This window comes from Wyeomyia smithii, chromosome 3 (genome assembly GCF_029784165.1).
Source record: "Wyeomyia smithii strain HCP4-BCI-WySm-NY-G18 chromosome 3, ASM2978416v1, whole genome shotgun sequence".
In the NCBI taxonomy this organism is placed as follows: Eukaryota; Metazoa; Arthropoda; class Insecta; order Diptera; family Culicidae; genus Wyeomyia; species Wyeomyia smithii.
This window is the reverse complement of record NC_073696.1, coordinates 268,291,887-268,317,006: the sequence shown is the minus strand read 5'-3', so window position 1 is coordinate 268,317,006 and position 25,120 is coordinate 268,291,887. Positions and strand designations below refer to the sequence as shown.

Here is a 25,120-nt window from a genome sequence, read left to right as displayed (position 1 = left end):
TCAATCTTATTGAATATCTGATGAACGGCCCAACATTGAATTTTCCCATCAACACTACTGCAGAAACAATTTCGCGTTGAATTAAGTTTGAAAATGTGATTTTTTGCTTCTAGGATCTTGGGAAAATCTTCCTCGAGATTTTTTTTACCATACAACCGTGTCTAAGTCTCAGTGTAATGATACTGTTAAAGTTGCCAATGAAATTGAGTTCAGAATCTAAGATTATTCCTAAGTTCCTTACTCTTCCACATTTTTCTATCTGTTGATTTCTTGATGCAATTTGAATCTTGGGTGTTGCTAACTTTCTGCTAAAATATTTTATTTTTAAAAAAATTTTTTTTCTACACCAGATGTAGAATGCGTAGATTTCTCTTTGAAATATATTGATGTCTTCTTAGTTCCTCATGTCCAAATACTTATTGTCGTCGGCATATATTGAAACTTTCAGAATTTTGAGGATGAAGAAAAAGTTGGACTCGTTAACGTAGAAAATAGAATGAAGTGGTCCCTAATGGAAGCCTTGAAGGACATCTGAAGTAACTGAGCTACTCCACAAAAAATGGGCAATCAATTTAATCGAGCATTTTGATTTGGCTGAAACTTTGCATAGACGTTTCCATAGGCGAATGATGCTATTTTGTGCTATTGGTTTGATTTTTTGGAACACGACTTATTTTTGAGGAACTATTGGAAAATGCCATTTTGGGAAGGTATTGATGATTACAAATATATCTAGGGCGAAAACGGTTCGTTTGATCAATGTGACGTCTTCGGCAAAGTTGTAAACAATAACTTTGTCTTTCCGAGAAAAAATAACTATTTAAACAAGCTCATTTTTTTAAAATCTATTTTTATTGTATAAAAACTACAAAAGATTATCTAAACAATGCAACCGGTCCGACCATGGAGAAATCCAGAAATTAAAAGTATATTAAAATATATATATATATATATATATATATATATATATATATATATATATATATATATATATATATATATATATATATATATATATATATATATATATATATATATATATATATATATATATATATATATATATATATATATATATATATATATATAAGGGACATTTTTTGTGAAAGTGTTCAACTTGATTGGGATTTAATTTCTTTCTACTAAATTTTATTCCTTATATTGCTTGTTAGTCAAATATGATACAAGTCAGGTCTCTAAAACCATGCCCAATTTCAATTTTTCGCAGCTCAAAAAGTACCTTGTTATGTTAATAAGGTCGATTGTCTTATCAAAGTCTGTGTAAAGAGCTTCAACGTGGTTTCCATTATCCATTGCAGTCAGTGAGTAATGTACAAATTCAAGTAGTTTTATGGATATTTTTTCGTTGATAATTGCCTTAAAAAGATTGAGAACGCAAGAGATTTTAACAATTCTACAGCAATTACGTTTTACGTTACGCCTGTTTTCTATATTTCTATATACTGTAGTTTGGTTTTAAATTGAATGCATATTTTATTCTACAGTTAAACTAGACACAAAGAATTTTGTAACGTAACTTTCATTTTAGTTGGGGAACCTGAGGTGGGCAATGAGACATTGAAATAGTTTAGTTTGCTGTGAATCAATCCACCCAATATAGGCGCTTGCTTGTTTGCTATTACACTTCACTGAGTCAAACATAAAATCGTTGAACAAATCAAATCTTTTGCAGATAAAACTAATATCAAATTCACCCCTTAGTCACCAGAAAATCACCACTCGTGGCAAGTAACGGAAGCCGGGAAGCGGTGAGCTGGATTCACTCCAATCCTTTCCATTCACTGCTCGATTGTCTCACTCGCTAATCTCACATAAACATAAACTTTCTCTCACTCTCTGTACATTTTCCAATCTCTCCCATAAAATTTCCCACCCGAATCACGAGCAGCTGAGTTTTCCGATCCTTCCATCCTCGGGTCGGTATGTATTTTGCAACACCTGTCCATCGTGGGTTCAGTCTCGTACATATTCTGTCCCCCATCGGACGTGCTTTTGGTGGTTGAGCTTTAGCCCCGAGCTAATCGATCCATTCGGAGTTTTTCTTTCCTGCTCTTTATTGTCCCACTGCGCTGGCTATCACCTGGGGCGCCTCCTCAGACGGGTGGGAAACGATTTGCTTTCCAAGTCTCCACATTGTTGGTGGCACGTTGTGGTGTTTGCAAGGACCTGTAATTAAAGCTTATGAAGAAATCTCTGCCAATACTCGAGCCTAAGAGCTAGCGGCTGGGCGGAAACAAAGGCAGGATGCAGTGATTTGTGGGTGTCATTTCGGAGCCGGCTGAGAGCATTAGAACCCCGGGTGGCGAGTGTTTGCAAAAGTGATTAGGGGGTCTTACAAAAACATATCCCCGTTTTACGATTGAATCCGGTGCAATCGGCTGGATTAGTGCTATCGGTGCTCGAGTGCGGTGTACGAAGAAAGGAGAAAAGCTGTTCAAGGGTGGAAAGTCCCTAAAGAAGAACCCTTCACGGCGCCTCGCAAGAGGGCTTTCCAGCCTCGAGTGTCACTGCTGTTGGTTGTTGACTGCTTGAGACGAATAATTTGTGCACCAAGGAAAAGGCAGGCAGAAGGAAAGTGAACTTTCTCTTGACGAAGAGGTTAAGACAAAGAACACTCCGTCTGTCGTTTGGCGTCGGTTCACGTGAGAGTGTTTGTTCGGCGGAAGCGCAACTAGAGTGCAGTGCCGTCGATACTCCGCTCCGGTTACAGCAGAGCTTCCTGGCTTGTGGCGCACTGTGTGGACGGACGCAAGGGGCCGGTGGGGCGGCTCGAAACATGGATTAATTTAATACCCATCGGTGTCGTTTCGCGTCGGGAAAGCACTGGCTTGCAAGTGCGGATGAAATGTGACTGTCGCCGGAAATTGCACCAGAAAAAGGTATAACTATAGCCCGAGCTGCCTTCGGAACGCTCTTCGAACGACGAATCACCACCTTGTGTGCTGCTAAGCAGGGGACGGAGATGCTGCAAGAATGTTGCTGAAAATCGCTTTCGGAGTATTTTGCCGGTTGCTGATGCTCGGGGGTGAGTTTTGACATTCGTGAACTTTGCTCGGAATGATTCTCGGTGATGGAATAGGGCTGGCATGGGAATTACAGTATACGACTTAGCTTCGTTATCACTGTTTTGTTTGTGCTTTTCAAGCAAACGAATATTACAGATTCATACTTCAAACAAAGGATGAAGGAATAAAATGGGGAGAAGAAAAAACAATCATCATAAACTTTCTTGATCAATTGAGAATTATGTATTAACAGTGAAATATTGCTTCGTGCATTTGGAGCTAGTATGACATCGTGTTCCTACTTCCTATTCGCACCATTTCATCCTTTCCTGTATGGTGGATCAGTTATTTGGAATAAGTTTGTGAGTCTCCATGTTCTGGAGGCAGCAATGAAGAGCCGTCTCACTGAAAATCTACTTGTCTTGCAATTATTGATTACCATAAAATTGATAAAATAAGTATAAATTCTTAATAGTTATTTTTTGATTATGGTTCTTGCTAATTATTCAAAGGTCTTTAATTTTCTACAGTAAACATTACCATTACTAGAGTTTTTCGAATTTTGTTTGTAGTATGAAATGCCAACTTCCGACCTGAATGTAGGGGAAATGTTCTTCCTGGTAGAATACAAAGTGTATTTGTGAAATCAAGGTGGAAGAGATAAATCATCTCTTTGGTGATAACACACCTGACTATCTTCCATCATTCTGTTATCAAATGGTTTGCCCTAATTTTATAGATACAAATGTTTATGTTTATGTATTCTTTGCATCAACAATGGGCACCAGTATTTCTATTATAGTTTCTGCTGCAGACACTCAGTTAGAACTTTTATCCCACGATGAAACTGCCAATAGGTTTGTGAAATAACCAATTGAGTGTTTTTGTAAAACAACCTTAGTTTTTTTAGATTCTGATAGTTCAAGTTTTTCCGGTTTTCGGACAGGTAAAATTTCGAAAATTAGATCCAAACACAACTCACCTGATGAATCCACACCACTTTAACGAAATACTTTGTGTCAACAGTTCGTCAGTTGATTTAAATGAAAAATGTATGGAAATATTTTTTTTCAAATGGTGGTTATCATTTTCCAGGATTCTTTCAAGTACTGGCTGTGTTAGTGTAGACTAGACTAGACTAGACTAGACTAGACTAGACTAGACATGTCGTCAGTTAATTTAAAGATCGTCTAGAACTTGTATTTTCTCTTCTATGTTGGTTACTAAATTTACCCTCCCAGTTGGCACGATTTAACAAGCCAGTTGTTGTATATTAGAACTGTGTACATTACTTTGCAACAAATGCAACATCTAATAAAACAAAAAAAAAGTTCAAATTCAGACAGCAAATTGTAGCACCCAGCTTTTTTTCCAAATCAGATACAGGAAAAAATCTCGTGGTTAAACATTTCTAGTAACAATATTGGTTTTATAAAAGTTTTATAGCGCCTAATACATCCAAAACAGCGCTATAAAACTTTGGTTAAACCAGTTTTGTTACTTGGAATGTGCAATAAATAGTTTTAGCTATGAGGTTGGATCTGTCTTTAAAAGATATGCTTTGCCCTCTAATAATTTATCATAAAACACAGAAGAAAGCCTTTTGAACAAATTAAAGTCGTTGTTTGTCACGTGTCTACTTTTCAGGCGTACTATTGCGAAAAAAAATCAATATCTGTAAAATAGAAAACTCATGCCTCAGGAAAGTTTATTGATATGATTCGATCATCGCTTATTTCTACCACAAAAGATCAGAATATTGGTCGCAGTGGTCCAAATGTTACAAAAAAAATCGCTTATTTCGTAAAGAATTAGAGTTTTAAACTAGGAATACAATACGTGACGTGTCGATTTTATCACGGTTCGTTTTTATCACTCTCGAATTTATCACGCAAAGCATTTCGGTTTTATCACGTTTCTGAAGGGGTAGATAAAATGATTGAGACAGGTAAAATTTTGTTAATTCTTAAATAGTCAAATCTTAACGAAAAATGAATCAATTTTGATGAAACCGGTTATATTTTACTGGAAAATTAATCTAGTTTACAGAAAAAAACTAGGGAATTCGACGGGACCATTGGACACTTGAAATGTTCCGGATTTTAGTAGTGTGTGTCAAAATGTGCATTCGCAACGCTTAGAACTTTTTCTGATATCTTGTTTCTTTTAGGTTTATATGTTTCCAAGTAATAAGAATTCATTCCGAGTTCATTCGTCGAAGAACCATCGAGATATGAATAAATTAATAGTTCACGAAAAACTTTTCGTTAAAAAAACCTTTTTTTCTTTGTAAGTTTGCACCGTGGTTTATTTTGAAGAGTTTTGGAAGCTAAATTGTCTATCTAAAAATCTTCATTTGAAAAAAATCTAGAATAACCGATATTTTCAAAATCACTTTTTGTTTTTGACGTTGACTAACGTCTATATCGATGTTAGGCGCCTGAATTTGAAAATCTAATCATTCAACCAGGGAAAACCAGGGAAAAGTGGTCAGGTTTTGAGCACTTATTTTTCAGTCATTTATAGTCAGGTTTTCGGATTTTGGCATCAATCGATCAGAAATTCTTTTACGGTTAAATTTATGTAACAAAAACAAACTATTGTTTGAGATACACTATTGCAAAATTGGTAATTAATATCGATTGTCTAAATCACACCTCTTCCCAAGCACAGTCGACACTAACGGATACAATCGATCTGACTTTGTTGTTATTGTTGTTGTCACTTTCTGTTTCCGATGTTTATTTGCGTTCCTTGTCAATCCATTTTCTACTTAGCCCCTCCTTCTTTCTAACGTACCGTTCGAAAATGTTACCCCATCAGTTTCATTACTAAACCGTACCGGTTACATACGGATGCTAGGTGTTAGCAGCTGAAAGGAGGAAAGACAAAATAGTATCGGTCATCTCGTGCCGGTTTCACCCGTAATGCTGGTGGCTGTTAGTAGTACATGGCTACTGAAAAATACAAAAATGGCTGGAATTATGGACGGACTAACCAGTAAACAAGAATAATCGGCAACTGGCACCTTCTGGTGTCTCGAAGCTTTGTAAAAGAAGCGTTGCAATTTCATCTACTATTTGTTTTAGTGGTACATAAGAATACCTTAGTCAACGTCATGCGGTCGTGTCTTGAATACCACCCTCCTGCTATTTAAACTTTTATTTTTCCAGTGTAGGATCTTAAATTCAATTTTTAAATATGTTTAAATAAAAGTTCAGATAATTTTCTAGAAGTTATCCATTGGCAACTATTCTCTATCTCTCGTCATTATTTAGGTATGTTGATTTATGAGAAAGAGGTTTAAATACTTCAAACCTTTTCAAATGTTAGTTCAGATATACTAAAAAAAAATGTTTGCAAAGTTTATTTTGTTTTCGAAGGCCTACACACCCACAATGTTTCATTGAGTTCTGCTAGGGTGCCTAAGGAAAATTGTACCCAACCAAAGAAAAAACAGCCAACAGAAACAACACCCATACTTTATTAATTCATATATCGATGGTTTTTCGAAAGATTTTTATCCTTCGGGTACCAATGAACTCGGAATGAATTCTAGTTTATTGGAAATATATAAACCCAAAAGAAACAAAATGTCAGAAAAAGTTCTAAGCGATGCAAAAACGCACAATTTGATACACACTACTAAAATCCGGCACATTTCCGGTGTCAACTGGCCACGTCAAATTTGAAAGTTCTACTAGGAAACCAGGATAGTTTTCCAGTAGAATTAAACCGGTTTCATCATAATTGATTCATTTTTCATGAAGTTCTGGCTATTAAAAAATTGACAAAATTTTGCTTGCCTCAATCATTTCGTTTACCTACTGTTAATGAAAAATATTATAAAAACACGAAATAATTCCCAAGTGGTGCCATCTAGCGGCGAAAAATGGTCAGTAAGTTTTCAGGCAGTTGCTACTTTTAACCCTGGGAAGATAGTCTAATTCTGAAGTTAAATAGACGCATGAATTTTAAATCATTTCAGTTGCAAGTTTTTGTTTGAAATTTAGTAATGAGGGATCATAACGGTGTTAACGCATCGATACATAACAAATACCAGAGTTTACATCTTGTGTTGAAAAAGGTTCTTATTTACAAAGCGTTGTTAATTTCCCACAACAGACTCGTCTTGAAACCAACGGTTTTCGGGTCGGAATATCGAAATTTTTTAACAAGATTATTCTGAAATACAAGCGCCTACATGAAAGTTACTTTGTCATGAAAATGGTTCATCACGTGAAAAATATTTAGACTTTTTCATGAGAAATATGTCTGAATTTTCAATTCAAATAATGTGAGACAAGCCTTGATGATCCATAATTCAGCGTAAAACTGCTCGAATCTAAAATTTTCCAGTGAATTTGAGATAAAAATAAATAAAAAAAAAAACAGCAAACAAAAGGAAAATACGAAAACATGAGACGAGGAACAGTGATAACAAGTAAATTATAAATGAGGATACCATAATAAAAGAGTATGAAATTTGTTTTAGTGCATTTATGATTGAAAAACTGATCAATGTTGTTCCAGTAGAATGTATGATCATATTTCTGTCAATATCAGCTTTTTTATTACAATGTAAATTTTTTATTCCGTTTGATCTTGAATTAAACAGTTTTCTTGTTATAATGTTATAAATATGTGGAAAAGATTATGATATTGGATGTGCAACTGAGTTTGTTTCATTTTTCTGGCAGAGCTTGAATCCCGTTCTAGTAAAGTATCCGTTTTTCTAGACCATATTCGGACGGCTCTTCCACAATCTTATCACATTCCACTGCAGACTTATTCTATTGCTCATCCCAGTAGTTTAATTGGTCATAACATCATACCGGAGACAGGGAGATTGCGGGTTCAAGCCCCGTCTGGATGCGGTATATTTTTTCTAACCTGTATCATATTTTCAGTTCGCTTATTTTTCGGTTTCCCTGCTGCACATTTTGTCTGCCTTTATGAACTTGAATGTTAACGGGTAAAAGTCGTTGTTAAAAATAAAAATTAGCTCGGAATTCAAGTGGTTTTTTGACGCGGATTTTCCACAAGAGTCGATTTTTACGCGGTATGTTTTCAGTGGTTTTTCATATCGTTTATTCAGAGTGTCAGTTGAATTTTGTAAATTTAATTTCCGAAATTTTTACTGATTAATATGATATTCCCACAATTTATTAACTCTCAGGTCTTAGGAAAGTATTGTTCTATGAAACCTAAGCACATCATTCTTTGAATTATCATTGGAACGTTTCCGTACCAAACGATGTTTTTAAAAAAACAAAGAAAGCAAGCTTATTATGATCAACTTCCTAAATGGATCCCTTTACAAATTATTTCTAATTTATGATTAGAGAGCAAGAAAATAAACGCTAAATTTTATATTAAACCTGAATTGATGGTCTGCGTTTTAAAATTGAACTTTTTTTTCTTAAACATAAAAAAAATATTAAAACATGAATTCTGGTATTTGATATTGATCGATGAGTTAACACCCTAATGACCATTCATTGTTGATTTATGAAGAAAAGTTTGCATCTACAATTATTTAAAAGTCGGGGATCAATTTGACTTATAATTATTGTTTTAGGTACATCAAAATATGATTATCTTCCCAGGATTAATACAAAAAAAGTTGAAGACTTCCTTGAAATTTATCTTACCCTTTTTCTGTGAAAGTATAATTTGTACTATATTAATCATACGTTCCAAAGAATGTATTTCGGGTCTGCAAGATCGGTGCTGTAGAGTGCGATTAAGGCGAGTCAGAATGCTTGCTTTGATAGGCTATGCCGCGAAAGCCAATAGGATCGTAATGGCTATGACCAAAGATGCAATGGCGCCTGCAGAGCGATAACACAGTGCAACAAAAATTGACTTTTTTGCTGCCTTGGTTTTTATAAAATGATAAACCTTCTTCAAAAAATCTAACTTGGAATCAAGATTCAACTATGACAATTCGACATTCCGATGTCAACGCTAATTTTAACTCAACTGTTAACCTTAACTTTGAGAAACATCCTTCGAAAAATTGTTTTCTAATACTTTATAATTTCCGTTTAAACTGTATAACTTGAATACGAGTTCAATTTTTCAATTGTATGATGTTACGTTTCAAGTAAATCTTAAAAAACAAATAAAAACGAATGTAATTGAGAAAAAAGTAACAGTTTGCAAAATAGTGGCCCATGAGAAAATACCGAACTACTCCAGAAAACATTCACACGTGCAAAAGTTGACCTCCGTACTTTTTAATAGTCATAGCAAAACCTAAAATAACTTGATGCTGATGTCTCCTAATCATTATTGGGTAGATCAAATCTCTCTGAGATACTCCGATATAACCTCACACATGATCAATTTCGCGCATTGAAGAGTCTGTCCTCCGCGTTCTATCATAGAGACCTTGTTCCTGGTGTTTAACCTGAAATGTGTGATGCAAGCCTTAAATGTGTATGATTGTGTCAACGGGAAACACACTAAGAGCTTCTTTACGTGGATTTTGAAATTTACGCGTTTTTGTACGCGGATTTCAGATTTCACGCGGATTTTAACGCAGATTTTTCAGAAAAGCCTATTGACGCGGTATGTTCTTTTTTAAATCGCTTATTTAGAGTGTCCGATGAGTTTACTTAATCCAATTACTGAATATCAACTGATTTGGCCTCGAAGCTCGATTCGCTGGTTGGTAAACACTGCTGTTTATTCTTTATCGATTTTATTTTTAGCATAAATGGTTGAAAAACTTTTAGCAAATGAAGTTTTTTTTAACACGAATTCCGGAATTTAGCGGTTTTGTTACGCCGATTTCAGCATTTGTTTTGTTCTTCTTTTAAAACAAATCAACAAATGCATGGTTAATGAAAGGGTTTGCCTGCTGTTGAATATATTTAGCGAATTTGTAGGACAGCACCTATGTTTGATTTTAGAAAAATCGAAAACTACATAACCGAACATCTAAAATAAAAACCGGTGATCAAATTTGACATAATGTTTCAAAATAATGACAAAATGTGTAATCTTATTCTGTATCTGTATTTATAAAGCAATGACATAATATCTTATGATTTAGTGTCGTTATTGACTGGTGACATTTTCATATATGGTCGGCGTGCAACTAAACCAAGCGCCAAAACATTATTTCGAGTAATCTGCGATCAAAGTTTTACCACCCCGTAAGTTTACTGCAAGCTGCTACACGGGTCTCCTACGAAAGGCAGAATCACGAAAGGCAGAATCACGAAAAGCAAAATTACGGAAGACAGAATATTTCATAAGGCAGAATAACGCATGGCAGAATCGAAAAATGGTCTATTTTCTTTTAAACAACAAACACTCGCGGCCTTTGACCGACTCTATTGTCCAAGTGTATGCTGTCCTTACTCGCTACCGCTCGTTCGGACTTAACTAAGGGAAAGAAAACCTTTTTTAATAATCCTATAAAACCAATAGATCAGTTGTTTGTATGCTAGAAGCCGCCGCATCCAACGGCGGGTTGGCGGGGCTTTGTGCTGCCTCGGTTGCTTGTCCTCGATTATGCATCTTCGCCGCATGAATTGTTTTATGTTAATTATAACCAACAAGCCGTTGACACTAGTGTAATTTATACCTAACATCGAAAAATTATTCTCCGCGATGCCGTGAGAGTCTTAAGAACCTGAGCCAAACCAGTTTGCGCGTTTCGGATCTAATAATTAGGCTTGATTTGCTCCTCCCATCAAAACTGGTCATTGCTGTGAGACCAGTTATTATGTCTGGTTACCGAATAATATTAATTAATAAATGTAGAGTAGCAGCTTTGATACCGTGATCAGGATTCGCACCAATTTGCCATCACGCACTTGGTTATCGTGAGTCAGGCTCTGCCATCAGTGGTTCTTCCTTTCGTGCCCTTCGAAATTCTGCCTTTTGAAATATTCTGCCTTGTGTGTACGGTCATAGAGTTCTGCCTTTCATGATTCTGCCCTTCATGCTTCTGTCTTTCGTGATTCTGCCTTCTGTGGCGAACCCTAGTTTTCACATCCACTGCTTAAAAATCAATTTTCAAAAAAATGGCGCTTGGTTCGCTCTGGTCGCACACCAACCATATCGGCAAGTGAATTATCACTTTATCCGTGCAGTTTAAACGTCGGAGTATAGTTGAAGGATTACGTTGGAGCACAATATGTAGAGTATTTTGGTCTTGTTTTAAATAACCCATGATATTGATGAAGCTGTATGATGTTACAGGTGCACTTGTTGCCATCCATCGTCGAATTGCCAGCACGGAGTTTGCCCGAGCTGAAAACAATGAAGCGATTTGCGTTAAGATAACTACATTGAATGGATCAATATTGTTATGTTGTGGATATATCCCACCTACCTCTAACACTCGTCGTTACGATTCGTTCGTCGTTTTTGTTGAGTCCATGGTTGAAGCCGCTGGTCCAAATGATACGGTCGTCGTTTGTGGGGATTTCAATCTGCCAAACTTAAACTGAAATAAGCGTAGGGGAACAACGGGCAAGACGGTCACCCTGAGGAAATCATTCATTATTCTGCTCAAAACACAACATTGCAACCAACGATATTCATAATATTCGACATTGACTAGTGCTTCTCATAAAATAACGCAAACCTTTCCTTTTTGGAGTGATTTTATATTAGTTTCCACTAAAATAAAAACAGTCTCGAAAAACCACTATTTCACAACGTGCATATGGAACGGACCGGCTGTGCTGGAAAGACGGCCCTATGAAAGACTATAGCGCAGACGGACGTCCAAGCTGGGTTCCAAACTTGTGTAAAGTTTTTTGTAGTAGCAATCCGTAACCAGATAGCGCTACCAGTACCGCCAGCCTCGTACACCAGCGAAAAAAAATGTATTGTAGCGATAAGGTCACCAGGCGGCGCTAGTGTACAAGTGATTTATAACGCAATTTACTTTGAAAATTTACACGGAAATTTTGATCGATGTTGTTCTTGCTTGGACGTCTGTCTGTGACTATAGCAAATTTCTTTTTTATACGGGACGACGCGCTGCGCAAAAGAGCACGTGTTTAAAGCTTACTGTCCGCTGCGCAGATGGAATCATTCACATTATTTACATGTAACATATTTACAGGTTTCAACAAAGTTTCTAATGATGATTTTTATTTCAAATGAGAGTTAATGACTTTAAGTCTCTTCTCACGTGCTAAGAATGCTGAAAGAAACAATATTGAATGGTGCTATCGTCGTTTCCTCAGACTGCCCATTTTGCGAACACTACGACTGACCGTCTTGCCCAAGAGGCAAACATTTTTTTGGATCGATGTGATTTCCAAAAAAATCATATTTTCACTAAACTATCTTCACCCACATGTTTCAAATATGCTTAATTATTCCAATGTCATTGCAAACTATATTTTTGTGAAGTTTTACCGCAGCAGAAGCTTATATTCGGCACGGCAAAAACTACATCACATTGCATTGCTGTTGAGAGTGACCTTATTTTTATTATTTCTCAAATAACTAAGTATTGTTTCAATCTACATAATATCTCGAAACTCCCAGAATGCTGTTGGTATGTAACTGGCATAAATGATTTGGGTTAATTTCAATGGTTTATATAGAAATGAGCAAGAAAGAACGAATTCGTTTCTCTTACCTGATCGAATTACTTCCCAGAGTGAAGCTGTCATTGTTGATGGTTTGCTGTCAGCTGGACTGATGCAAATTTGCGATTTGCCGAACGCAAACAGCACCTACTTGGATCTTGTATTCACCACCGATACTAGTCAGCCTATAGGATAGAAAGAAGACGTAGAACTCACCGTTATGGTAACTGTCACACCAAAACGGCGGGTTACCCCTTCGCGATGTTATTTTGCGTGACTTTTTCAATATTATATGTTTAGGGACCCAAAACACATCTCACGTAACAGGAATGAAACCGTATGACAGTAAAGCGTATATCAAACATGTTTAAATTTGATATGTGTTAGAGTCACATTTCGATTCGGAACTTGACCTTCTGTTTACTATACACAGACTTCGCAGCCAACCGTTAAGTGTACAGGACAATTGCGGGGCTAGCGCTACGATCTTACTAACACTAACAGTCTCTCCCGAGTCAAGACTCGAACCTACGATGAATGACTTGTTAGGCCAGCATCGTACCTCGAGAGCTGGGATTCGAAAAACATTACCAATTCTTTTTTTAAATTGTACTTGCATACAAGTTGTTCCGTAAACTAGCAAGTCCCTTTTTTCATCGCAACTTGATTGCAATACTTTGCGTCAAAACTTTCGAAACTTTAAAGGCCTTCCAGCCGTTTTGGTGTGAGCTTAATGGAAGTGAGTGTCATGGCGTCTCTCTTTTCTATAGGCTTTCTAACCGATACCGAGTCTTGTCAAATTGTTGACTGATCCGGTAATAGCGAACGAGATTCACCACTACGCAGAGCAATTGACAATAAACACTGCTGCGCTACGCGAACTGGCAGTTGGGATGTCCAAAAAGCACCTGAATCTTAAATTATTGGACACGGCGTCCGTGAAAGCAGCATTAACGGACGTTACGTGTTAGAATTTCTAAACTCTTTCGATGTCTTGAATTGTGGACTTGAATGTTTAGCGATCATTAGCAACTGCCTAGACTTCAACGTCTTGTCATTTCACTTTTTTATCTTCACTATTTTCGCAAGGGTTCCCCTCTTGACTAAGGAACGCTCGAATGGGGAAAATCCGTACCCGGAATGGTTTTCGCCGATAGTAATTCAAGTTCTTAAAGACAAATGGAGAGCTCTGAAAAGAATGCATCGAAACCGAACCATAGAGAATGTCGCAGCCTACAAAGAACTTCTATATTTTCTTTTCAACTTCTCGTTGTCATCCGGTCATTTTCCACCTCTTGAAAGATCTTTTATATAACCCCAACTCATAAAAAAGGCTCTCGCTCGAATGCGGATAACTACAGGGGGGTAGCGTCCGTGGTTCCTAAGTTATTCGAACGATTAGTCTACTCACATCTCTACGAACGAATCCGAGAGCGCGATTCAACTGCACAACACGGATTCTTGAAAGGAAAATCGGTTGTGACGAATCTTTGTGAATTCTCCTCTATGGTCACATATTATATGTCTAAAGGGTATCAAGTCGACTGTGTATATACGGACATGAGCAAGGCCTTTGATGTGGTTGGAATAGATAGCATTTTACGAGCCGCAGCCCATTTTAATATTAATGGGAAGTTGTTGGCATGGATTAAGACATACCTTAAAGACAGAATGCAATACGTCAAAATATTCAACAAAACATCCAGTACTTTTGTTGTTCAGTCAGGTGTCCCACAGGGTAGCCACCTAGGTCCATTGTTATTTGTAATGTTTATGAATGAATTGCCAACCTTCATGAGCCCAGCAATAGTACTAATTTACGCAGATGATGTGAAAATTTTCCTACTGATTAAAATCGCCGAAGATTGCGATTTGCTTCAAGAGGATCTGAATAATTTTGGGAGATTCGTTGATGAAAATGGATTAAGTATAAATGCGAGTAAATGCTCTGTCATAACGTACACCAGAAGAGTTCGTCCGATATTGTTTGACTATATGCTAGGACCTTCCATTCTACAACGCCTACGGAATGTTCGAGACCCGGGCGTGACAATGGATTAGTCTCTCACGTTCAACGATCATATCGATAGAGTAGTGAAGGAATCGATGCAACTTTTTGCTCTCACACGACGATTTGGACTGAAATCTACGGACCCTCATGCAATTTTTGCAATCTACGGCAGTCTTGTCAGAACAAAACTGGATTTCGCGAGTGTGGTTTGGCGACCAAAGTATGGCATGCAAAAACAACGACTTGAATCAGTTCAGCGTAAGTTCGTGAAATTCGCTTTAAGACACCTAGGATGAAATGACGAACTACCCGAATACGAAAACCTTTGCTGTCTGGGAGATTTTGAAACAATCAGTAGCAAAAAAATTATCGCATCTCATAATATATCGTTTGAATGCATTTAAATTATAAATATGACAATGATACATACCTTGCTGCCACTATTCATCAATTTAAGAAACAATTTCCAACTTAAAACAACTGAATTCGCGGTATTCAATTCCCTAATTAGTGAGGATATATCAACAAACACGAAAAAGTTACTCGCTGTTGCATAGTGATGCTTCGTTCTCAACCCTCCAAAATGAAAAAACGCTTCTTCACCCCGCGCCTACTTTTCGGTCAAACCGTTGTTCTACTCATCATGGTCACGACAGTAGTGTTTGCGTTGCTACACACAAAAAAAAAACTTTGGTGTGCTTCAGGCTCATAGTTTGCTAGGAAAGAAGACAATTTTAGTAACTTGCGTTTGGCGTGTGCGTGACCACTGACAGCTTACGAAACTAGATATACTCCGATTTTTTGTGTATTTTGATGCAAAACCAAATTTCCCCGAGTTTGAACTTATTTTAACTTAAGGGGCAGCAATGGCGCCGTTTTCAATTTTTGGGAGATCGGAAATTTTCAATGTTTTTACGACGCCATTTTGTTTTGAGACCAAATATCAAAATTCTAAGAGTTTGCCCACATATTAGCATCTTCTTACCCATCTTCAAAAGAAACAGATCTTAAATCGGAGCCAAACTGAGCTCAAAACGGTGATTCTATGAAAACGGTTTTGGCATGGTTTCAGTATATTTCACAAAGAAAAATAATATCGAGTATTTCTGAGCAATAATAGTAATGCGTTAATATCTAAAAGTGGTAGTCAAATTATGTCTTATATTGAGTAAAAAAGTCCCTGGAATCGATTGGTAGGCGTCTGATCCACGTAAAATGTCAACAACATATCAATTTTGCCCCAATTCCCCTACAATACTGAAATAGGTTCTTCTCGACGTTAGACTAACTTATTTGAAATCTGTTTAATGTAATATTAAGAGTGTAAACGTTACTCAAAGATACAATAACAATTTGTCTTTACATGATTCTCTCTCTTTGCGGAGAGGGGGTTGCATTTAACTTTATCGAAAACGCGATGCTTCTGTCTCATAGCTGAAGCAAGATTTTAGATTAGGTAAAAAAAAAGAAATTTTTTCGTCGATCTAAAAAGTCTAGCATGTTGATTATTTAATTTTGTGCTATTTATACAAATTTGAAAGGGTTTTGTACGAGGAAACAAGGAGAATTCAGAATTAGCGTTAGATAGACAAACCGTCTAAATACTGATTGAGCAAACCCGGGGAACAAAATGGGATATAATAATCATTAGGGTGGGGAAAAATAATCGATTTTCCAGAACCAAGTTTTTTTGGTTCCTTTTGGGGTCCCATACAACCCTAAAGTTACTTGAAGTCGATTGGGTTTGTCTCCGCTTGGCGCATTGCATTTCAAATTTGTATGAAAATTTATATGGGAAAACCTACTTTTTTGCATTTACCTTCCTAGAGAGCTCAATAATGCTCTAATAATGCACTACATTATGTTAAAGTATAGTATTTTAGATGCCTAACAACTTTGCAAAAGACACTGATGAGCTAGAATGTCCCTAAGAAGAGCCATAGCTGTTCAAAGTTGAGTATGTCGATTTAAATGCAGAAAATCTTCTTTTCTGCCAACATTACCAATGTACCGGCGTCAGTAGGATTCCCATCAGAAGTAACCTGTCGTAACGAGTTTATACACTCAGCTGGATCAAGTAAACAAATTTAGGCCAATATTCTAGGCGTAGATAGAATCTACAACGTGTTTCAGAGGTTACTTCTGATGGAAATCTGCCTGACGCCGGTACACTGGCAGTGTTGGCAGAAAAAATGATTTGCAACATAAATTTCGACATACTCAACTTTGAACAGCTCTAGTATTTTTTTGGCACACCCTAGCCCCTAAGTGTCTTCGGCCAAGTTGTTGGGCATCAAAAAACCTACCATATAAAGTCATTAAACCTATGGTTTGAGCCATTTTGAGCTCTTTATAATGGAAAATGCAAAAAAGTTGGGTTTTCCATACAAATCTCCATATGAATTTAAAATGCAATGCGCCAAGCGGAGACAAAACCAATCGACTTCCAATAAATTCAGGATTGTTTGGGGCCCCAAATAGAACAAAAAAAACTTGGTTCTGGCTTTCTGCTATCAAATTTTGTTTCTTCCATATAACGATTCCCCACCCTAATAATCATACTACTTAAGCATGATTAGTCCCTACAAAACATTCTCAGACAATTTTTATGTACAACCAAAGATTCCTGGGCTACTAAGCATTGAGTAAAACCTATGCCAAAAATGCTAACGCCGTCTTGAAAAATTACTCTTGTGCATCAAAAAATTATTCGCTCGCGAAAATACTCAGTTTGTTAAGTCAAATAAGTGTGCAAAGTTTCATTCTAATCAGAAACGGTCAATATTTGTAGCACTAAATAATCATGTTGATTGCTAAATAATCTTTTCGTTTTTGTTGAAAGGCTTGTTTCACCCGTCTCGAAAGTGCATTTTAAATTTCATCCAAATTAATAAGTCAAATACGTAAATGGAGCGAATAAATGGAGCGAATAAATATTTTGCTATAGTCAAAAGCCACGGCTTTCAACGTGGTGCAGGGAGTCTTTGGGTTTGTTTGTAACTCATTAATTACTTTATGCGGCCAATCACAAATTGTGACTTTTCTGGGAAGCTCCCAACACTATTAGAGATGTGTAATTAGTACCGTTACGACTTGTTCACTTTCGCAACTTGGGCTCACCATTCGAAGGGATTTTAACCTACTTGTGAAAAAGGGGAATGATCTTACAACTACCTTGACTGATAGCCTATTAACTATAGACAGAGCTTATTGCAATGATTTCTGTAGCAAATTGTTATGAAATTCATTTGACATAGTGTCTAATATTTCACACCAGTAACACAATGGTAAAAAAGCGCTTCGAAATCATTTTTATCTAGAACTTTATTCTTAATCTTTTGAAGCGTTTTCTGTCTTGTTAAACAAAGTTCACCTGATTGTCGGTGGATGATTCAGATACCTTTGGTGCTTAAAGTCGACCTAGTTTTCCTAAACTTTTTTCCATTTGGTAAAGACAAATTTCAAATTTATATATTTTTATGAATAGCATATATTTTATGGCGACAAAACAATCTCCCCCTTGCAGGTATTTCACCGCTGCACCTCAGACACGTTCGTATTCCATCCTACAAGTTCCGGGGTGAATCCGCCCTGCTAGAGTGCCAGTACGAGCTGGCCAACGGCAACCAACACCACTACCGGGATCGTTCGGACTATCGAAGCTCGCGAACGCATTCCTCTAACGATGATTACTACAACGACGGTGGCGGAGGAGTAGGTGGATTAGGAGGAGGTGGAAGCACCAACTTCGGCGCAACCGGGGAGAAAATTTACTCCGTCAAATGGTACAAAGACAACGAAGAGTTTTACCGATACGTACCGTCAGCGAGCCCCCCGATCAAAAGCTACAAAATCGAGGGCATCCGAGTGGATCCGAATCATTCTGACAACACTAAGGTGTTACTACGTGCGTTAACCCTAAAATCGTCCGGTTTGTACCGGTGTGAAATATCGGCCGAAGCTCCCAGTTTCGATTCGGTGCAGGGTGAAGGACGGATGGATGTGATATGTGAGTTGGAGTCTCCCACTTACTGACCATTCACTCACCCATAAAATCGTTGTTATGCAATTCTTTTGCAGATATCCCAAAGGACGGTCCACACATCAACGGTGATGTCGAACGTAACTCGTACAGCATGGGTGAAACTCTAGAGCTGAACTGCACTTCCGGCCGATCCTATCCGGCGTCGACCCTTCAGTGGTACCTCAACGATCAGCTAGTCACCGATGCAAGTCTGCTCGTGCCGTATCCCCGCTTCCAGAATGCGCACGGTCTCATCATAAGCCACCTCGGGCTGAGCGTAGTGGTGGCTCCCCATCACTACGAAAACGGCATCATGCGGATCAAGTGCGTGGCCAGTCTGTCGCCGGTACTGTGGCGCGAGGGCAAGGAGAGCATCCTTCAGTGGGAGCAGCCCACCATCGACAATCGCGAAGCTATGCTGCTTGGTAAGGTTTTCAAAAGGCTGGTTTCCTCCTTTGGAGGGATTCCAGACTGATTTTCTCCACTATATTTGCTAACATTTTTCTCTTAACCATTTTCCACAGTGAGAAGCGGCACAACTGGGCAACGATTATGCAGCAGTTTAACTGTTCTAGGTGTTTTAGTGGTACAATTGTTGATAAGTTTGTTATGAAGTCACGCGTGGTAGTGTTTTTGTTTTGTTTTCTTTTAGAATCAAGGAAGAAGAAGTAATGTAAAATTGAATACTGTTCGAATGTGATTTGTTTTTCGGCGAGCTTAACTTATTTATGATTTGTGTACATGCAGTGATCAAAAATCAGTTGCTTTTCGTGATTAGAATGGGCGCAAAACCAACAAAACTTGTAGTAGCTCTAGCAAATCTATAATGCAGTAGTGTAAATAGCAAATAAAGAAGAAAAACAAAAGTCCACAGAAGTGTGCAAAACTTGAACGAAGTTTGTAAATAAAGTTACGAAATAGGTAAGGTTTTTTTTACGATTCGAGCGTTTTTTTCCTATCTGCGTATTGAAAGAAATCCATTCAGCTTCGTTTTTGTTTTCAATTCAACTCATGACAATACAAGAGGATATTGTTCGATCCGCAGATCGGTGACCACCGAGCTTTGGTGCTATCGACACAAAATCCCACCGGCGGTCGAACCGACCCGTGTAAACCGTGAGGTTTCTTATTTATGCAGTCACCCTTCCGGCAACGCACTGCAACTGTCGTATAATGATAATTTACCGTTGCTGGATATCCTTTCCGCCCTCATCCCGGTTGACGAACGAACTGCAACTCGAGCGATAGGCGTCTAAAACAGAAAGCTAACAACACTCATATGTGAGTGAGTGTGTGTGTACAGAAATGCGCAATCCATGGTTCGGGAAAGTTTTGCATTTACAATGCCTCTCGCATCAAGCTAACCAACCAGCCATTCATGCAGCCAGTCAGTCTGCCAGCGGCTAAAGGAAATAATACAACGAACGGATTCTAAGCTGCGAACGCCCCAACAGACCCCTCCCCCCCTTTTCGCCAGTCCCGAGTACCAGACTAAATCTACACCATTATTATCCACTCTCACAAAAGGGTGGAAAGTGGGTTGTTTCCACCAAAAGCAAAACGACGACAACGACGACGATGATGACGATGACGACTGAAGTAAGTGAGGGGCAAGCTTTTCCATTCTGGCGCAGTACACACGGACCCACGATGCTGGGGAACGGGACTTTTGCTCTCCCGGCGGCAATGGAGTTTCCACCAAGCGGAAGTTTTACGAGAACCGAGGGAAATATGCGAGTCATGATTGTAAATTTCAAATGAATCTGTCCAGCGGCACTAGAGACGCGAACAGCAACAGGCGGCGGATGTGGTACGGCGGGGTGTGCGCGTGTGTCCTGTCCAGCATCCGCCGAACGAGAGGTGGTTGGCGTACCCTCGGGAGCGGCAAAATCATTGTCGCATTAAAGCCGGGTTTTGTTATCGACGTATTTGCAGCAGGCGTTACGCAACATTCGTGCATGAGGATTCGAGCGACTTCAGGCCATATGATCGATAAAATGAGGTTCGGTTCGAGCGTCCCGTTTAGCGGCAACATTAGCACTCAATCGTTCCAATTAGGATGTGGCGGGAGGTCCATTGCCTTGTTTTGTGTCAGCAGCAATCCTGCAAGCGTGCTTTTGAGCAGTGTGTGACAGTCACCAGTGCTTTGTAAAGGATCGCAAGTTGACTGTTAAAACACGAATGCGATCGCCTTCCGCAGTCAACTTGTCTGCTCGGTAGAGTACAGCGATCGCCCGGAGAAAGAGCAGTCAAAGTGGAATTGAACATTTTTTTAGTTCCTAGGTGACGGTCATTCGCTATAGCAGCGCTCGTTTATTTCGTTCAATCTTTCATTATGTATACGTTCAAGGCACAAAGTGAATAGGGCAGTTGGTACCATTTCAACAGCTTCGCTGAGTTGCGGGCCAGCGAAGACGGCACCGAAGGCGGGAAGTTAAGAATGGAATAATTTTCGGTCGCTTGCGCGGCAATTAACACATGTGATTTGCTATTTCCTAATTGTGTGCTATGCATCTGAGGTGGATGGCCTTTGAAGGTGTAAAAGAAATCATATTCTCTAATCAATATCTTGTACTGAAAAACGGGGTTTCATTGATCAGCGGGGTAACATTGATCAGTTTTACCCGTCTCATGAATAGTTGAAATAAAACTGCCCCGTGATTACTTTTGCTAAATTTGAGTAAAACATCTTAGTCTTGTGTCATTCGAGATCTGAACAATATTGCATTGTTTGAAATTTTTTATTGTTTTGATAACCAAATTTTAAAATCAATTCGACCGTTATATTTCTTACTCTCAGTAAGTGCCAAAAAAGCACTTTATACTAGTCGAATATTAAACATTTCGTATTCATTGACACGTTTTCCAGATCCGTTATCTAATTTTCTCAATCAACTAGAAAAAAACTTATGGAAATTTGTTACATTTACAGTTAATTAATTTATATATGTTAAGAAAGTCCAGTTTTATGCTCTAACCAAGACATCATCCTGGCGTACGCCGTGTTTGGAAAGGCCTTGCATATATGATCAACATACGTTTTCTGCAACGATTGCAGACTTACTTTTACTTTTTTTACGCGGTTGGTTGTACTGCGTTGAAAAAATCCGCGCATAAAAAACCGCGTGATTTTAAAAAACCGCTTGAAAAAACTCCATTCAATAATAAGATCCGATTAAAAATAATGGCACGTAAGTAAATATAAACTTGAAAAATGATATGAAAATGGTAACGAAACACACAAAATAAGTTTTAGTGCTTCTAAAATGAAAATTCATTGAAGAACATGACAATAACTTTTTTAATAATAATTTCGCTACATGTTTAAGCTTTCGTTTCTTAAACGGAAGTAAATCGCAACGACCCTGACTCGTATCGTTGTAAAATTATTATTGTATTTTTGTTTCTTCTTCCCGAATCAACGGAAATTGCCTGTTTTTTGATAATAACAGCAAATATTAGCAAATAGCAAATATTAAAAATATTTCAAAAGCAAATATTAAAAATATGCATTATTTAGGTTGATAAAACAGAATATCTTATTGTCATGAACCATACGATTGATTTTTACTTTATTGCATTTACTTATACTAAACTTATTTCGCGTAAAAATAATCGTCACTGTGCTACAGCGATTTAGAACTTATTAAGTGATCTAGTGTAGGTTGTAGGTCTTGTTGAGTATAACATTCGCCCATACTAGAAATTTTACAAACACCCTCAAATTCTGAAGTTAGGGTCAAAATACGGTTTTTTGGACCTAAGCGCATATAATATTTTTTAACTCAGTCATTTATCAACCGATTTTTAATATTTAAGCAGTTTAAAAAAGGGGACAAATAGAGCTTTCAAAATATATACAGGTTTCTACTAATATCAATGAAACATGTTGAGTTATTTGAGTTTAAATATAAGTTTTTAGATTTTTCAACGCAGTTTTTCGACTTAATTTGAAATTCGCCGTCTATTTTTTTAAGAAATATACCACAATTATACTATAATTTTGAAAGTATATTTACTTTCGAATCAAATGAAAGTAGTTTTGTGAAAATCGGTTGATATTTGGCTTAGTTACATATTATTTTAGAAAACCAGTATCTTTGGCTTCTATCGCTACAAATGATAAAAAAATGCAAGAACTATTGATGTGATTTAGTGTGGGTTATAGTTTTAGTCAAGTGTTACCTGCGCGTTTACTTGAAGTTTTTCAAAAAACCCCAAATTTTGGAAAGGCGAAAAATAGAAATTTTGATATACATAAATATGTTTAAAGAGTTTACCTATATGTGATGAATAGTTCTAAAATAAATAAGATGATTTATAATTAATAAAATAAGATGATTTTATTTTTTTTTTTATATTTTTTTTAAATTTTACCTATATGTGATAAATAGTATGTTACACTCAACAAGACCTATAACCTACACTAGGTCACTTCAGAAGTTCTTGCATTTTTTTTTTCATTTGTAGCACAGTGTAATCCGCGTTATGTCAAAAAAAACGCGTAAAAATAATCCGCGTTATTGTAAAAAATCGCGTAAAAAAAGTCCCCAGTGTACTCGCGAAAAAGTGAAAAAACTAATCAATGTTACCCCGTTTTACGGTATATACCACCTTTTTGCGTTGTTGCGAGCAAGAATGGTGATTTTTTCTTTAAATGCTGTTAATCAATATACTCCGATAACTTATTTTGATTTTTGAATTTCATAGATTCAAGTACACTAATGCAGTGCAGACCATGTAACAAAAGGAGACGATCAAAAGAATTGGAATTTTGTATTAAAACGTAATTGTATTTTGATACGACGGCCATGTAGCATCCCAAGTAACAATTCTATAGCTACTTGTTTTCTAACGGTTTTATCACAGCAATGAATATCACCAACGATTTTATGGCGGTTAAACCCGTTGCCAAAAATAGCAAGTCGTAATGAACACTGATAGCTGTCAATAAAACTCTAATAAAACTTCCAATAAAACCGGCAAGAGTCAATGCGATTTTGCTTTATTATTGGTTTTATTATTACTATCTATTGCCCCATAAAACCACCCCAGCTTGCTGTCATATAACATAGAAACCAGTTTTATTGCGGTCATTCAAATGCCCAGTTTTAACCTGTCAAACTTGTAAACAAATATATGCAGGCAATGATATACATAAAGGTGAGACAAAAGCGGCTGAGTTGGTTTAGTGTGATGCAGAATTCTGTCGCAGTCTCCGTAAGATGTGTGTAAAATGCTTTAGAGCATCTTGCAGCGCATTTGTAAACATTGATGACGTAGAACTCCAAAAATCTAATAAAGTAACACAGCAAACTTAGTACTTTTCGGTAGATTTTTTTTTTAAATTTTATCGCCAGTTTGGCTTGTTTTGGTTGAAAGTAATTTCCTATGTCGTTAAATTATGCGTCCTTAAAAATAAGGTAGGAGCAAGACACTATTGATATATTTCGAAATATATTCAATATTCAATTAAACTAAGTATGTATCGTTGCATTTTTCGTGCACCTCTCTATTTATATCAAAGTTTGTTGATTCCTCATTATCGTCGGTGTGATGTCAGATTTTTCATAAAAATAAAGTTGTCTAGGCCCCAGGGATTTACCATATTTTTCTCTAATAATACAGGCATCCAACCTTTGCCGCACCTTACAACATATATATCATTAAACTAGGCTTATTGCGGCTACGATGAATGCCAACTAATTACCAACCGCGCCATATTGATATTTTTGAAACATTTTATAATCTTGAAACGAAAATCGAATCGTCGTCTGACTAACAAATAAATTGAATATCCTAAGTTGATTTTGATCTATCTCTGTATTGAAGAACACGGCTAGATTTTTTTTCTGAAAAACTGAGCTGAAACAATCCAATTCATTTTTGCTAACAATGAGATCTTTTTTGTAAGCCCGTTCTATTTTGATGGCGCATAAATTTAAAGCGTCTATAATCTCAAAATGCACGACAAAATTTCATGCGCATATGCTTGAGAGCTACAAAACCTACCAAAAACCCCTCCTTATTTCTTATCTTTCTACAATATCACCATCAAATAAAATCGATTGCACGATGATAACCAACACAGGTAAAACATTTCTCCCGCGACGAGAGATTTCCTTATTAAAAAAAGTGGCGTGATGTTCTGGTGTGTGTGCAGGAACGGCACAACAAATAATCTTATTACGGTTGCTGTCAAGCAATGAAGAGTTGATTTGGACTTATTGTGGCAAGTAGCAGAGCGCAATAATGTAATCAAACTTATTGCGCTCTTGAATAGGTAATGCCAGCTGCTTATAGTATGCGGTACTCTTTCCATGTGGTTTCAAAGTAGTTTTATTGCCATTCTTATAATTGATTCAATAAGCTTGGCAAGGGTGGGCCACCTGGCTGTAAAGCAAACCTATAGCGGTTATCAGGAGGTTCTGATAGTATTTTTAGTTTTAACAGCAATTTTGCGAAATTGGTCATGAAAACCGCTAAAAGA

General features: G+C 37.3%; 1 protein-coding gene across 1 annotated transcript; it reads left to right on the top strand.

Annotated features, from left to right (window-relative positions):
• The first annotated feature begins 1,953 nt into the window (after positions 1–1,953).
• On the top strand, positions 1,954–19,569 carry LOC129733126 (uncharacterized). The gene is made up of 4 exons (XM_055694716.1): positions 1,954–3,046; positions 18,133–18,615; positions 18,687–19,055; positions 19,155–19,569. The coding sequence occupies exons 1-4, from the start codon at positions 2,995–2,997 to the stop codon at positions 19,241–19,243; spliced, it is 993 nt and encodes a 330-aa protein (XP_055550691.1). The 5' UTR covers positions 1,954–2,994; the 3' UTR covers positions 19,244–19,569.
• The last annotated feature ends 5,551 nt before the right edge of the window (positions 19,570–25,120 follow it).

Coding starts and splice junctions, on each gene's coding strand:
- LOC129733126 (XM_055694716.1), top strand. CDS start 2,995: ATGTTGCTGAAAATCGCTTTCGGAGTATTTTGCCGGTTGCTGATGCTC. Junction 3,047..18,132: donor CCGGTTGCTGATGCTCGGGG/GTGAGTTTTGAC, acceptor TCCCCCTTGCAG/GTATTTCACCGCTGCACCTC. Junction 19,056..19,154: donor TCGCGAAGCTATGCTGCTTG/GTAAGGTTTTCA, acceptor CATTTTCCACAG/TGAGAAGCGGCACAACTGGG.